Source organism: Strix aluco, chromosome 1 (assembly GCF_031877795.1).
Source record: "Strix aluco isolate bStrAlu1 chromosome 1, bStrAlu1.hap1, whole genome shotgun sequence".
Classification (NCBI taxonomy): domain Eukaryota; kingdom Metazoa; phylum Chordata; class Aves; order Strigiformes; family Strigidae; genus Strix; species Strix aluco.
In genome coordinates, this window is record NC_133931.1 from 23,611,868 (window position 1) to 23,627,458 (window position 15,591).

A 15,591-nucleotide genomic window follows, 5' to 3' on the forward strand; every position below is an offset into this window, starting at 1 on the left:
TTTAGTATCACAATAAACTTTAATATTTCAATCTCTTAAAAGACAAATAAGAGTGTGCATTTGTACACAAACAGATTTACAGAGCAGAGTTATCAGAAATATTAAACTGCATCATGAAGTCACTATATCTTCATCAGACATCACCGGGCATCAAAAACCACCACTGGAATACTTCAGTTAAAGGAAAAAAATGTGTTGTGGTTGAAAAAAAAGATTAGGGACAAAAAAGATTGGGGTAGGGAAAAGAGACTGTCTAAATCTAGAAGTCACAACTAACTACATAAAAATATTTCAAAATTCATCTTTAATTAACCCCACAACACTTTCCTTTTCTTAAAAGGATGAATAATATCAATAATTCACAGTACGTCACCCAGCAGACTATCATAGTTTATTATATTTTTGCACAGAAAATGGAAAAAAAAAAAGAAAGAAAGTGCCAGGAAAGAAAACAAGGTGCCCAATCACATTGCAGAGATTTCCCTATAGTGCTTTGCTCTACTGTATTCATTTTTGGCCTTGAAAGATTCTTACTCAGATCTTCCACTCTGTTTCCCTTATATACCTTGTCTCTATCCACAGCTTCCCAAATGCATTCAAGTGCACGTGTAAAAGGATACATCTTTTTGTCCTTTTCTTGTACATTATTCTGTAGCCACACTCTCTGCATCTGATAGGGTCTCTTGCCTTTATTTCATTTTCTGTATGACATTCTGATGTGATGGAGGAAGATAAAAGGAGTGGGTAAACAAAACCAACATTGTTAATGCATAGATAACTTTTAAAAGTCACAATAGTCAAATTCCTACTTGTGACAAAGAAACATAATAAAAAATAATCGCAGTGAATTTGTATCAAGAGCTGAATATCAAGACACTGTGCGAAGAAAAAGTTAGCAAACTTCACTTATATTAAGATCAAAGAGGATCTTGCTAAAAATCAAATTATCACTGCACATAATACATTCCACTCTTAATACAACTATCTACTAATGAAAACTTCATCCGAGCCCCACAATGGCCCAAGTTTATTTTAACAGACATCATATTTCAGATTCCTGAAGTGATGACTCAAAATCGCCAATTTTTAAGTTGTTGACTTATCTATAGGTAAGAGAGAACTTGACTATTGCACTTCAATAAAAGCTGAGTGACCATACAACATTTTCAAAAAAACCTCTGAGATGCACTAAATAGAAGGCCCACCTAGCTGCACCACAAGCACACATTTAGACAGAGCATCCTCTGGAGATGGAGGACCTCCACAGAGCAACACAAGCTCTCGTGAATTACTTCCACATTGCTATCCATATATACCCCATATACGTGGTACCATTGGTGTGAAAAGCCTTAACATCAGGATCCACACTGCAACTATTTGTATCTATGTACTCTTCAGTATAATGCTGATGCATTCTTCATTATTAAAACACCAAATCTCCAGTAACAAGTAAAAAAATTCACTGATGTTTTTTCTTTACCTCCACAAATGTAAATCATTGGCTGCTGCTTTGGAGGCTGAACATCCTTCTGTGAATCCATGTTCTAAACAAAAAACACACAACATGCACACCAGGGTTTTTTTAAATTAGATTTTTAAGGCATACACAATCATTTCAATATCTCAGACTACAGCTAACAGAAGATTAAAAACTTCCTTCAAAGTAAATACAAACAAATTCCATCTGTATTGGATAACTCATGTTGGAAGATACTTCAGAAAGTCATCTAGTTCAACTTCTAAAAAGCAAAGTAAAACAGCAGGTTTCTCAGAGCTTTACCAATCTGCTATAGAAACCTCCAAAGATGGAGATGGCACAAAATTTTCTATTAAACAGGATTTTAAACATTGAAGCCCAATGAATAATATTTTCTTTCCTGGCAATGGTAAGAATTTCCTTGCTGGAAACATAAAAATAAATAATTTCTTATGTATCTCTCATGTAACAACAATGCTATCATAAACAAGATGAGACGTTATATTTTTTCCCCTCTGATACAACACTGGCTAACTTAATCTACCTTTTCATTGATCTAAGGGATTAGGAATCCTGGGAACAGACTGTAGGTAGAAAAGTAACAGGAATTAAAAAAACCAAACCAAAACAAAAATTAACAAAACAATGAGGGGCCAGAGAGAAGAAATTCCACCCTCAAAATCCTAACATAGGTGTGTATGATTACCAAACTGATTAAAGAGTCTGATAATTCAGTGGTACGCTTCAAACACTTCTTCATGCCCCATAATGGTTTTGATTGTTCAGACTTATTTGGAGTCAAGCATTCCTTCACAGCATCAAGCTAAATAGTTATATATACTCCACATTCTACCAAGCTTTACGTAATCCTATCCTAACATGTAAATACAGTTGCAACCATAAATTTTAAGGTTGTTACTGTAACGACTAGAGAGATAGTAAACCTTTTTTCTGCCCAATGCAAGTCTAGACTAGAATGCGAATATCTCCTTGTAGTTCTTCTGACGTTGATGTTTTCTGTGTTGCTGTTCTGCCCAACACAGAAGAATTCATACCCGTTATGCCAGTGAATAGCATTCATAATGCTTCTGTATGAGCATGACTCTCAGATGCTTTTGCTTAATATTATAGTAAGGATTATTTCCCTGATCTTCACAGTTTGTTTCAGCATAAATTCAACTGGGAAAAACTAGGGTCTTGAAAACAGAAGGACAGACTCGACAGAAATAGTTCATCCTTCGTTTAAGAGTTTGATCAGCACTTGACAAACCACCTTGATAAACCCCCCAATATACTACTCCATTTGAGAGAACTGGGAGTAATTCATTAAACTATACAGCTTTCAAGTAAAGTTTTGCTCTACCATAACCATAGTGGCATCTTAATCCACATGTGTTACAGTCACATTGTGTCAACAAATTATAGCAAGATATAAACAGTCATCCATTAGCACCTGAAAACAGCAGCATCTTCTAAAAGAGAGCTCAACTAAGGAAGATCGCAGATGCAGCTGAGTAACTTGAGTTGGTGCAAAATAATACTGCTGCTGAAGACAGCAGTGGCCTACAGCTATATATTTTGCAGGGAGCGCCAGGGTTTAGCCGGCCTTCATGTACCCTGCAACGGCAAGTGCTGCCAAGCTCCAGAACGAAAAGGCCCACAGATGCACCTGTGTGCGTGGGGGTGCGACCGCAACCTACCGCGGCGACGTGGAGCGCCGGCCACCGCTACTCGTGCCGAGGACGCCACCCGTACCTGTAAGGGAGACAAACCCGCTTCTTCACGTCCCGCAGAGCCCACGAAGGAGGAGGATGGCCGGCCAGCCTTCCTCACAGCCCACCGGCCCCTCGGCCCCAGACACCCCAGCCCAGCCCGCTCTGACTCCGCAGCGAGGCCTTCCCCACCGCCCCGCAGAGCTTTTACGCAGGACGGAATCCCACGAGGCTGGGCTGGGCCTTTCCCTACTCGCCACGGCCACGCCGCCTCCCGCAGCGAAGGAAACCACCGAGTACCGAAGGGAGGAACCCAAAAACCCCAGAGGAACCCCGAGACTCACTCGCCTGCCCAAGCAACGCCACCGGCCCCGCCGTCTCCTCGGCGCCGGCCGATGACGACACGCCGGGCGGAGGCGGAGGTGGGGCGTGCGCCGCCACCGCCCGTTCCGCGGCCCGCCCAGCGGCGCCCGGGGCCGCCGTGCCGCTCTGACCCGCGTACATCAGGGCGGGCTGTTAGGTTACCGGCCGCGCGAGCCAGCGGTGCGCACTGTGCGGGGGCCCCGCCGCACCGCAGCCCTGCCCCGCGAGCCAGGGAGCTGCGGGAGCCCCGGGGCCCTGGCCCGGCCGGCTGGTCCCCGCAGCAAGCTGCCGACAGCTCCGGCCAGCTGGTCTCCGCTGAATAATTAGATTGAGAAAGTAATAAATACTTAGCTATCGGTCTTAACCACTTAAAAAAAAAAAAAAAAAAACACAGAATATTTGGTGGCATTTTTTAATACATAAGCTTTCACATGAGTAGCAGCGCCGGCTTCCTAAGAGGAAAGTAGGCAGCTGCATGGTTAGATGAAATAAGAATCAACGTACTTGGTATTTTTATTTGGCTGTGCCCGACCTACTCGGGGAAAAGAATACGCTGTGCCGGCTCTGATAATGGCTGCGGAGTTTTACACCGCCCAGGTGTTTTACCTCAAGGTCCTTTCCGTTTTCAGAAGCATTTTACCGAAGATCCGTGGATAAAAAACACATCTTGGTATTTTAATCTTGTGGGCGGTATCGTCTGGACCTATATTAAAACAAACTTACGAGCTGCGATGCTGCATAATTTAAGCGTGAAGTCGTGTAACGAAAGATGTTCAGATGTCGGCGGCGATTCCCGTCTGTACTGAACTGACACGGTACAGACGAGACTTGGAGCTATGCCGGCTGCTCTCCCAGCCACTGGCTCAACCCCACCGGCGGTTTGAGTTTTGAATCTTCGATAGGCATTTTGTAGAATTAGCTAACTTTGCTTTATTCCTGGAAAAATGCTTAACAAATACCGTGTTTTGTGAATACGCCAATTTAAATGACTTCATCATTCAAAGGTTCCCGAGTGTAAGAGGTCTTTTTCTGTTTCTGAATACTGAATAAAAATTGTTTCCTAAGCACCCAAATGCATTAGTACGTATGAGGTTTTATCAGTTGTAATTTATTGATGTTATTCTCATCATAGCAAATCACCTTCCTACATGACCTGTAGCTTATCTAAAATAAACCTGATGAATAAGGTTTTCCTAATTTTGTATTTAAGTTAAACGTAATGAAAATACAGTAATGATTTTAGACAGCTCACCTGCTTCTCCATACTGCTGTGTACGAACAAAACTAAATATAACTTTTGGACTGCCAGAATAAAGCACATGCAAGAAAAACGGTATGTGAAAGGCAGAGCTATTCGTCCTGATTCTGACTTCACCGTGCCGCTGCTGCCTGCGTCCTCTTCTCCCCCGCGGTCTTCATAGGTGCGGGTGTGCACCAAGAGTTTGAAGCAGAGGCGGGAGGGAAAAAAGCCTGAACCGTACCTTTCCTGGTAATTACCACCTCATAAATGAACAAATAAAACCCAACTGTTATTATTTCTCCAGGCTCTTTTTGTATTTTAAAATGAGTTTGTCAAACTGATAATTTTAAAAGGACTTAATAATACCACCATGAAAAAGTCAGTTAAAGTTCATTCTGTGGTAAAGAGGTCACCACTATTAAGAAATAAACCATGTAATTGCTTGATTATTGGCATCCTTTAACTGTTCCCTTGGAAAACAGGATGCTTTACCAGATCTTAAAGCTTCGGTTACTTTAGCCGTTTCTGATAAAGCTCGCCTCCTTCGAGAGGAGCGCTTTAAGAGTAAAACCCCATCGTGATGGACTGATAAACGCTAGCCCTAAAGATACTCCTTGGGTTTAGAGTAGGAGAGAGGGTTGGGGCTATGTGGGAGACCTCCACGGTCCGGTAAAGTGAAACAGCTCCTGGGGAATTAGTAGGAAAGCGTGAGGAAAGGCTTGAGGCGTGGGGAGCTGCAGAGGTACTTTTCAGATGGGAAGGAAATGGGGTTGTAGCTGAGCGCAGCGTGAGTGTATTGCAGACTGTCTTATCTCACTTTGTTAGTTTTGAAGCAGTGTTCTCAGGTTTTGTTTGTTTGGTTTGGTTTTTGTTTGTGTAGTTTTGTTTGGTTGGGTTTTTTTGTTTGGGTTTTTTTTGTGATGCTTTTTGTTAAATCAGCTTTTTGGTGTGATAGTTCTGTGCAGCAATTACAACTGGTTACATTTCTTGAATATTTTTGATCCAAGTCACATAAGTCCATCTGGGCTTGAGTGACAGAGACAGAAATTGCAGTTGCTGTGTCCCACTTCAGGGGCTAGCAAGCTGCCAATTTCACAGAAAAAGTAATTTGTTTCATAAACAAACACAACTATTTGAAAAATAATGTCTTCTGGTTCATGTGAAATAGATGATATTACAGAAAGCACTTTTGGAAAACTTGTGTTACATTCCAGAAAGTTTCTAATGATTTCTTCTTCTAAGAAAGAAGGGGGAGATACCCTAAGAGCCTTTCTCTTTTTAACTGTAACTGTTACCTTGTAGTCACAAAACCCAACAATCTTTATCTAAACATGTCACATTTTCCTCCCACTCTGGACAGGTAACTTTTAAGTCCATGTTTCCTCAGGCCCCTCTCAGCCTGCCAGCCACCACTGCCCCTTGCCCACCACCAGGTTGGCTGTGAAAGGCTGGAGGAGTGGAGGTTGCCAAAGGGAAAGGCTGCAAACTTGCTAAATCTCACGTACAGGCATTATGTTACTTAATTTTGGCGTTTCTTTGGAAAGACTCTACTTTGCTTCTTTAAATGTAGGTGCTGCTTTTAGAGTCACACACGATGATTTGACATCTCTGGTTCAGATCTGACTGTTCTGGTGGAGTGAGAAAACTGGTAGTGTAAACAGGGAAAGAACCAGAAAAATTAGAGATAACCTGAGGTAAATGTTATATTAGTGAGGTGAAGGAAAGTAATACCCAGCAGAAGGAGAACACAGTGATGATTTATGTGGCCTTTCCTATGTCTCTATGTAGCAAGTGCCTGCTCCCCCCCCCCCCCCCGCCCCAAGCGGCTGCCTCAAGGCCTGCTCCCCAGGCCTGTTTGAAGCCAGCAGGTAGGTGAGTGTGTGTAGCCCCACGTTATCCTCACCGAGCTCAGGAAAAACAGGCGCCCAAGTAAGTATTCTTTCTTTTTTTTTACTTTAGTTTGTTCTTAATATACAGCTTAACTAAAAACAAGGCAAAAACTAGGCAACATCACAGGGCATCTCCCACCCGCCTGGGGACTGATTTAAAGGAGAAGGCACTTGACAAACACTCTGTGATTGTTTTGTTCCTGGGCGGTCGGGTGCAAATGTACTAATAACTCCAACTAATTAGCATCCTTGTAACTCCAACTTAAAGGTTGTGGTGCAGGTAAGGGTCGTTATCTGTGAAAGCCTTCGCCTGGCTGTGATCGACCAGCGCCTCTGGAGCCACCCCTCAGCCCTGGCGCCCCCCGGCAGGGTTTTGAGAGGGCTCTCACAGAGGCGGGAAAACCTCACCCTCGCCAGGCACCTGAGAAGTAGAGCAGGGGAAGGAACGACGCAGGGGCGCTTCTAATGGTGGGCTGGGTGCGGCGGGGGCCGCAGGGCTGAAGTATAAAGCGTGAGGAGAAAGGCTAGCCTTGCCGGTATCTTCTCGCGTCCTGGAGGAGCGGGCTCTCCCGTTCGGCGGAGCAGCCTCCTCGGGCTCCCAGCCCGCCGGCGACCTGCCCTCGCCCTGGGGCGGCGCCGCTCTCCCGAGGGCCGCAGCGCGGCGGGGGCTGGGGAGGCAGCGCGGCAGCGGTTGGTAAGAGCGGGTAGTTCAAATCCAAGCGAGGGAAAGCAGCGGCAGCCGCACGCGAAGAGCCGGTGTGGGTGGAGAGAAGCGAAGCGGCTCCTCGCTAAGGGCAACGGGCCCCAGAGCCAGGCGGCGAGCTGCTGAGGCGGCAGGATTCCCGTTCTCTCCAGCCAGCCGGGGAGGGGGGTTCCTCACCTTCACCCCTTCTCAGGGAGCCCAGCCGACCGCCTCACCTGCCCTCGGTGGTAGGGACCGCCAGGCTCTCTTTCTTGGGCTCAGCTATTTGCCAGATAAGGGGGTGAAGCTGTTGCTTTGCTCGCGTCTGTCATCCCAGGTGACTGAGAGACCCTCAGGTGGGGGTCCCTAGGCAGCCGTCAATTATCTTCCTCGCTGGGTAATTAGACGTTGCAGTGAACGCATATATAGACGAACTGAAAGCTGTCTCAGCTAGGTAATGTTTCTCTTACACCTCTCTTTTCTCTCCACATCCTTTCTCACTTCAGATTATCAGTAAGGGTAAGCTATACTTTGAATACAGCACCTCTGCTTTGGAAGATCTCGAGTTGCTTCACAAATTAGGGTAAGTGATCTACATTTTACAGATAGGACTTAGCTATGCCACCTTCAATATTAATACCTTTGAAGGTATTAGTGACTCCCCTGTTTTTAGATCCAGGTGCTCAAAAAGTAGAGTCTTCAGATAGTCAGTTTTACTGCAGGTATGATATCTGCTTAAATAACAGAGAAAACTTTTTTATATCACCAAAACTTTGCCTTTATCTGTTTTGTTAACAATGGTGAATGGTGACAAACAAGGTGAGAAAACATTGTTTGAAGCATAAATGTTCAGTGTGTGTTACTGGGGAATGTAAGTTAGTATCAGGAACAGGCATGACTCCATCCTAGAACTCATGTCTAAGTTATAGGCATCAGTTACATTGCCCTCTAGTAACCAACATTTTTATCTCATTAGGACACTTTGTAAGACTATGCGTGTCAGAAATTATTCCTTGTATAAATATCTGAATCTGGTTCTTTATGTAGTTTGGGTCTCTGAATATGAAAGATTTTGTTCTGTAAACTGCCACAAAGTTTGCAGTTGACTTGTAGATCAATTTGAGAACTATAAAATTAATAACAGATATGAGAAAAGTATAGAGCACAAGAATCTACACTGAGTAGATACGTTTTTTATTCCTTCCTCTGTAACTGACTTGCTGTGTGACCAGTTTTTTGTTCTCTGCATGTCTGTTTTATGATGTCTAAAGCAAGGTTAACAATACTTTTAGAAATGACTTCAAGATCCCCAAATGAAGAGGGCTTGATGTTATGTATCAAATCTAGTAGATGAAACTTTTCTCCTGATAAAAGAGAAAGTGCTTATAAAACACTAGACAAGTCATAAGAGGTTTTATTAGGCATCTCTTATGAAAATAAGTGTCACCTCATTCTATTATGAGAGATGTTCAGCACCTGTGAAAGGCTTTCTGTACTGTATTTGTAAATGAGACCTTGTGTTAAATTAAATCTTAATTTGTACAAGTAATACGTTTTGGGAAAAAAATGAACGTGTATACAAATCTGAGGTGTATACTGGGATTTGCTGTAAAGAAGTATAATGGACATTGTTCAGTCAGTGTCTGTATTGCCGTGGCTTCCCTCTAAATTCTCTCACAACCAATACAGTAAGCTCACAGGCTCCTCCTGCTGGACGCTGGCGTATTTACAGCATATTTTTGGCTGTTGAGTTCTCAACATTTTTTTCAACTCTGCTTTTCTGATCTCCCCCACAGCTGTAAACAAACTTTTTGTGATGTTTGTTACTTGAAACAAATTTTCTTAAATTCTTTTATTCTGTAATATTTTACATTTCCTCTACACTCAGTTGTTCAGAAGATTAGATAATTTCTCCCATGGAATGTCTGAGAATTAAACTGCAAGTGTGAGTTTTCCTTTTGTTATTTCTTCAGCATGCTGCCCGAACATTAAGTTTCTAAACGTGAAAGCTTTTTGTTAAATGTGTGGTTAGTTTGACTGTGTTTAAAGAAAATATTAATATTTTTAAAGGTAAGTTTGGGTATATGACTTTTTTTCGGGGTGGGATTGAGATTTTGAATAACTGTCTCTAAATAACATTCAAATTTTAAATCTCTGTCCATCAACATTTCTGGTAGGAATATCTCCTGGCAATGCTTGCTAACTAACTGCAGTTCACCAAAATTCAGCATAGAAAAAGAAACCTCTATTCTTTTTGTCCATTACACAAATATAATGCCTTACTGTTACTACAGGTCTCTTACAGGTCTTCCTCCTTTTACAAAAAAAGAGCTATGCTGACGTGGTCCTCTGCTCATAGCATGAATAATCGCTGGAGAACAGCAACACACCACACGAAGACTCTTCATACCTTTTTCCTATCTTTTTATAGTTATTTTCTAGTTCATGACACAATATTTTCAGCCTATTGCCTAAAATGTTGCAAAGTGATGCAGATGAAACACTAGAAATTGCTTGATGTTGGTCCAACACTGTCAAGGAAGTTATCCCTAATTAATGTAATAATTAGCTAAAAGCTACGCCCTCATGTTTCCTATTTGTGCTGTCACTTATTTCACCAAGTAAAAACAGGGAATGAGGAAAAAGCAGTGAGAGAAAACAAATGTGAAAGTAAGGTACTTGTAGAAGTAAATGGGAGAGGGAAATGAAGCAGGTCACACATCAGTTTGTTGTCATCTTGGAATTATTTTCACATACCTTTCTTTCCTAGAAGAATTTTTCTCAATTATGTGAATAGAGCTTTTTGGTTTGTTTGAAATCTGTTTGATATCATACTGATATTAGCATGATTCTATAGGCCTTTATGCCGAGTTCTCACAGTCTGTTTAATATCCTGTTCCTTTTGAACTTCTGTATGTTGCTGTCTCCTCACAGTAGAAAACAAAGCAAAGCACTTTCTATATTGCAATGATATTATAAACTGCCTTCCGTATGGGTCAAATAATGCTAATTAAATGACCTGAGATCATGAAAGAATAGTTTCCCCCCTTCCCTCCCCCCAGGCAATTTGGGTTCTCACTGCTTGTATTTGGTTGCTTAGGGCTTGACTAAGTCAAACTGTTGAGATATTAGCAAGATCTTAGCAATTTTGTGTTTAAGTCACCTTTAAAGATTTGTATTTTCCTCTGTTCTGAAAAGTCAGTTGCTATTTCCAGGCTTTATGTTCCAAAACATCAGTTCAGGAGGCCAGTAACATACCCCAGTAAAAGGTGCTGATTCAGACTTTGCAAGTCTTGCAACGTTGATGTGAACTACTATGGTTTCTGTAAGAACAGCCCTCATACTGGCATCACTCATAACATCTTTTATACAGTTACTGCATCTTGCATGTAGAAAGTAGTGACCTGTTGCCACTCTGGTTAGGGTGGAGAAACTCTGCCGTGTATGAATGGCAAAAAAGTAAGTCTTTTTCTTACATCTCTTATTTAGATGGTACATCAGCTACTTGTAACTTTTCTAGGAAAATGTATAGTAGCTCTTAAAAGCTTTTATACTTACTAAGTTTAAAATAAACTTTCTATGTACATGGTGAGGCACTATATAGTCAGTCCCTCAGTTTCTTTAAAGTGCAAAGCTTCAGAACACTCAGTTTACCCATAGAGCTGAGCAAAAGCGGAGAGCTTCTTTACAAGGTAACATTTAAAAGTTAAGGCAGGTAAGAATGCACTGTTCACTTTGTAACTAGAAGTCAGATTTTATCCTCTCCAAGGACTGTAGTGATCTAAATAACAGGGAGATCTGTTAACTTGTGACTTCATGATTAATCCTCTCATTTTTCTTAAGAAGAAAATGCCTTTTGTCTTAACTCATCTACTACCAGAGCTTTAGTTAGTTCTTGGGGACTGAATTGTTAGTGGCTGGATGAACCAATAACAAAATGATAATAAAAATCTTGGTCCCATTGGGACAAGAGGGAGTTTTGTCACTGATTTCTGCACAAATGAAACTAATTGCTGTGTCGCTTATTTGAAGTATTTTCCCTTGGATGAGGATTGGTAGATCAATTGGCTAACTGGATGTATGTTTTAATTTGCCTCATTTACTGTATACGATACATTTTAATCACTCATTCTAACCATCTGCTTGACTGAAATTTATCTTTGTGTTCATGTATAAGCACTGTTTCTCCATTTTTGTCATGGCTGCTAGCTTGATAGACTTACACAAGGCTTTCTCACTAATCTGAGAGTATTTTGGTGACTACTTTTATCATTTGTTTCAGAAATAACAGTGGTATCTTCATTTACAAAGTCAAAGTGCCAAGCAGAAGATGTCAGACAGTCATTCAGTAATGTTCAATATTCTTAAAAGAAATAGATTAACATCTCCCACCAGCAATTTCAAATACGCCAATTTTAAAGACACATGTTGTACTCCAGTATTTCTGGACAGCAGATGCAATGAGTCAGTAAAAGATCCTGATGTAGAACATAAAGAAGCACTGAGTGTAACAAGTTTATCATTGCTACAAGAGCATTCTGAGCACATTCGTGCAAATGCCCTCTTTCCTGTGTCATCTATTGAGAATGAAATGAATTCTATCTCCTTATCAGAAAGAAGAGAAGCAAATAGAAGTACAGATTTTTCTGAAACTCCTAAAGTGGGTAGAAAAGGTTCCTCACTACGCAGGAGGCTGCTTTTATCTAAGACTGTTCCAGCTGGCACAAGTGTAGGATGCTGTGAAAGACAAGCTAGTTCTTCAGGAAGCAGCAGGAAAAAAATATTCTCTTGTGTTTTGAGCTCTGAAGAGAAACTTTCACAAACTGCTTCAGATTCTCCACAAGATACAAGTTACAAACCTTTGATAACTAACAGTTCAAAAACTGAGGACTCCAATCCTGATTGCCCAAAACGGAGACTTTCCTTTTCACAACAAAGGACTTCGACGCTAGATGAGTCCAAATGCAAGGACCCCTTACTGCTAGAACCAGAATGTTTATCTCCGATTCAGTGTAAGGATGTTATTGTTAGTAGTGCTAATGAATTCAGTGAAAGTGTCCTTATGAGTGTTAGTGATGGGTTGCTTAGGACTCCTATGGACAGTGTGATACCTGAGGCCAATGAGGGTAAGTTCCTGACTTCTATCAACAGTCTTGTAGAGAACTTTAACTTTCAACTATGTGATATAAATTCTTCCCCTGTTAAGCTGGCAAGCTACCCAGATCTTTCAACACCTGAGGACAGTGGATATAATTCACTTCATTTGGACAAATCAGGAGACTCATTGTCTGATCATGAGGGATCTTTCCAAGAGTTCTTACAAAAACGTAAAGAAGGTTCCAAAACTCTGGATAGTAAAAGAAAGACAAGAAAACTTGAACGAGTTAGAAGGTTATCCACTCTTCGGGAACAGGGCTCACAGTCAGAGACAGAAGATCATCATGGCAGTCCTTCTACTTCAGTGTGTATGTTAACAGAAGAAAGAAACTTTGTCAATGAAGACTATGCATTAGTTTTGGAAGAACAGCCTAGTGGAGACCTAGTTGTAAGTCACAGAGATCTCTCAAGGACTCCAGCTCTGAAAATAGTTCATGAAATTTGCTTGCAAAGGCAAAGATCAGACCAAAATCAAATATCAGAGAATATTGATGGAACAGAAATGTTTGCATTAGAACATGTTCTTGCTGGACTTATTGGCAAGAAAATGGGCCTTGAAAAATTAGATATTTTAACAGAATTAAAATACAGAAATCTCAACCATGTTCTTGCTATAGTTTTAGGTGCTTTGACAGTGGAAAGTCTATGTAGGTAAGTACTGCTGCTTTTTTTTTTCCTTCCCCAGAAAAGGGGGGAAAAAATGTGTTTCTGCAAAAAATTGGAACACCTTCTGGAATGGAGGATGCTGTCAGTAGAATTTGTTTGTTTCTGAGGAAATTAAAAAGTTTTTTCACCACTAACCAAGTGGCTCTTTCTGTGTAGTTCTAAAAATATATTGTATGGGGGAATTAAAAAGCAAACACAGAAAGCCAAATGTGGGAAATAGTAAACTTAAAATGTACAAGTACTGTGATTTAGTTTTAAAATATATAAAAAATTTCTTTAAGCCTAGAAAGTAATTTCTTCTCAGTACAAGTTCCCCAATAATACATAATACTCAAAACACATTTTCTAAATTTATTCTTGTGTATTTAATTTCCTCAGTTTTTCCTAAGCACAAAGATCCTCAAATAACTTTGCTTCATGAGTAATGTTCTAGATTAATTTTAAATCAATAGAAACTGTCACTTGTTTCAAAGAAATCAAGAGTGCCATGTGTGTTATTAGTTACAAAGGGAATGGAAGAATAGGTGGAAGTATAAGGGCATGGATGCTTTCAAAACACTTAAAACACAAAAATGTGACTTCAGAAACAAACTTGGTAAGTGACTTATACGGAAGGAAGAAACAATTTTGTAAATCAAAGATATGCTGTGTTATTTATATTGCGGTTCTCTAGACTCTTCTATACAGTGGTGCATAAGAGTACACGAGATCTGTGTTTCATAACAATATGGTGAACTAGTATATAGTAGTAGTCTGTAAAATGACCAATAGTATATGAAATCATGCAAAAATCTTTAAAAGGTAGTCTTACTATCATGACTTCTGCACTACATGGCAAAAATGTGAAAGTGGATAACTTTTTTCATTAATTTGTTCCAGCATTTGGAAAGTAAGCAAAAACTGGCGTGAAATCATTGTACAAGATAAAAGTGCAGATGAGAGGAGAAAGTTGTACATAAAACACCTGAAAGAAGAAGCTGGGGTAAGGTTCATTTCAAAGGTAATATTTTTTTTGAGTGTGAAAGAAGACAGGTCAGGGGAAAGGGGAAACATCTTGTAAAGCTCAGAAAGGAAGCTGATAGAGACAGTTCCAATATGAGTATGTGAAGGAGTCTAACAGGAGAATATAATAGCTTTTATTGCTTTTCAACTGTTCATAGTTCAAGTACTAGTCCTTCAACCATGTGAGACTTTCTTTTTTTCTTTCTCCCCCTGCCCTCCCCCCTTTCTCACCCCTGAATCCTGTAGGATCACTTCTTCGACTGATTCTGGTTTCAGATCTTAAACCCTGTTCATACCTTTGTGCCATGTTGTTCCTCATTTTCCATTTCACTCTAGTCTGCAGTGGTATAGGACCCACTCTAGATTACTTCCTGGTTATTTTCGGGACTGCTTGTAGCTAACCACCTTCATGGTGTACTTGTGAACATCAGAAGGACATAATAGAAGTTTTTTAAGGGGTATCTAGAAGAGTAAGCTTATTAATAGCAGTATATTTTTTTTCAGATATTCCACATGTGTATACACACACTTCCATGTAACATTCCTTTAATTGTAACACAACTTATGTTTGCTATTTCCATGCTTGCTATTGAGATGTGTCCTAGTTCAGGAACATTAGGACCAGTAGAGATGCTAAGACAGTTGACTTTTTTACCCTGCTCATGGGACTTTGTTTTTAATGGTTCCTGTCTCTTGCTCCCTTAATAAATATAAACATTTAATGGGAAATACATGCACTATACATAATTTCCTTTTCTAATATGTTGTTGTAGAGGGAAAACAAAAAAAGCAAAAACCAGCTGCAAATCCCAAATGAAATAAAACCCTAATTTACTTCCTGTTGTGTTTGTTTTTTTTTCTTTATAAACTTTAACAGGAATATTTCTTGAAAGCTGCAGATGCTGCCACAAGACTTAATGTTCTCAATAGATCTGCTTTAAGGCCCGTTCAAGCTCAAGCCAGAACTCCTGTAGTACAAACACCACCTTCATACATTGAACTTACACCCAGGAGGTGCAGTTCTGTTCCCCATTCAACTAGTAGACAGGAAGAATACATAAAAGTAGGTAGCTAAGAAACTCTTCACTTCCATTTTTTAGAAAATGTTAATTTACAAGAACTAAGTAGCTCTTCTCTCCCTCCTCTTGCTACAGGTTGCTAAAACTCTGTTCACTGACGAAGCTCTAAAACCCTGTCCAAGATGTCAATACCCTGCTAAATATCAATTGGTAAAGAAACGGGGGCTGTGTAGCAGAGAGGCATGTGCATTTGAGTTCTGTATTTTATGTCTGCGTGCTTTCCATGGGTCAAAAGAATGTAATAGTTTATCTGCAAAACGTAAGAGCAAAATAGATGCCCCTCCAGGAAGTGCTCAAAGCAAAAGAAATTTGAAAAGACTTTAA

General features: G+C 40.5%; 2 protein-coding genes across 6 annotated transcripts; one reads left to right on the forward strand and one right to left on the reverse strand.

The window, feature by feature from the left end:
* POLR2K (RNA polymerase II, I and III subunit K) lies at positions 1–3,629 on the reverse strand. 5 transcript variants are annotated; one of them, XM_074814951.1, is made up of 5 exons: positions 3,534–3,629; positions 3,178–3,232; positions 1,481–1,544; positions 621–713; positions 1–163 (listed from the first exon to the last, which is right to left on the reverse strand). In XM_074814951.1, the coding sequence occupies exons 3-5, from the start codon at positions 1,539–1,541 to the stop codon at positions 141–143; spliced, it is 177 nt and encodes a 58-aa protein (XP_074671052.1). In that variant the 5' UTR covers positions 1,542–1,544; positions 3,178–3,232; positions 3,534–3,629; the 3' UTR covers positions 1–140. The 5 variants fall into 5 exon arrangements, with proteins under 5 accessions (XP_074671052.1, XP_074671062.1, XP_074671081.1 ...); XM_074814961.1 differs by having other exon boundaries at positions 3,538–3,586; XM_074814980.1 differs by lacking the exon at positions 3,178–3,232 and having other exon boundaries at positions 3,538–3,586.
* Positions 3,630–11,693: 8,064 nt separating this feature from the next.
* Positions 11,694–15,591, forward strand: FBXO43 (F-box protein 43). Its single transcript, XM_074846821.1, has 4 exons — positions 11,694–13,171; positions 14,066–14,168; positions 15,066–15,251; positions 15,343–15,591. Exons 1-4 carry the CDS (start codon positions 11,694–11,696, stop codon positions 15,589–15,591), a joined length of 2,016 nt encoding a protein of 671 aa, XP_074702922.1.

Bases quoted from the DNA above. Each gene is read 5' to 3' on its own strand.
- POLR2K (XM_074814951.1), bottom strand. From the start codon at position 1,541: ATGGATTCACAGAAGGATGTTCAGCCTCCAAAGCAGCAGCCAATGATT. The intron at 714-1,480 runs GTAAAGAAAAAA...CCATCACATCAG, and splicing joins AATGATTTACATTTGTGGAG to AATGTCATACAGAAAATGAA. The intron at 164-620 runs GTATCCTTTTAC...GAAGTATTCCAG, and splicing joins CAAGAAAAGGACAAAAAGAT to TGGTGGTTTTTGATGCCCGG.
- FBXO43 (XM_074846821.1), top strand. From the start codon at position 11,694: ATGTCAGACAGTCATTCAGTAATGTTCAATATTCTTAAAAGAAATAGA. The intron at 14,169-15,065 runs GTAAGGTTCATT...AAACTTTAACAG, and splicing joins ACCTGAAAGAAGAAGCTGGG to GAATATTTCTTGAAAGCTGC. The intron at 15,252-15,342 runs GTAGGTAGCTAA...CTCTTGCTACAG, and splicing joins GACAGGAAGAATACATAAAA to GTTGCTAAAACTCTGTTCAC.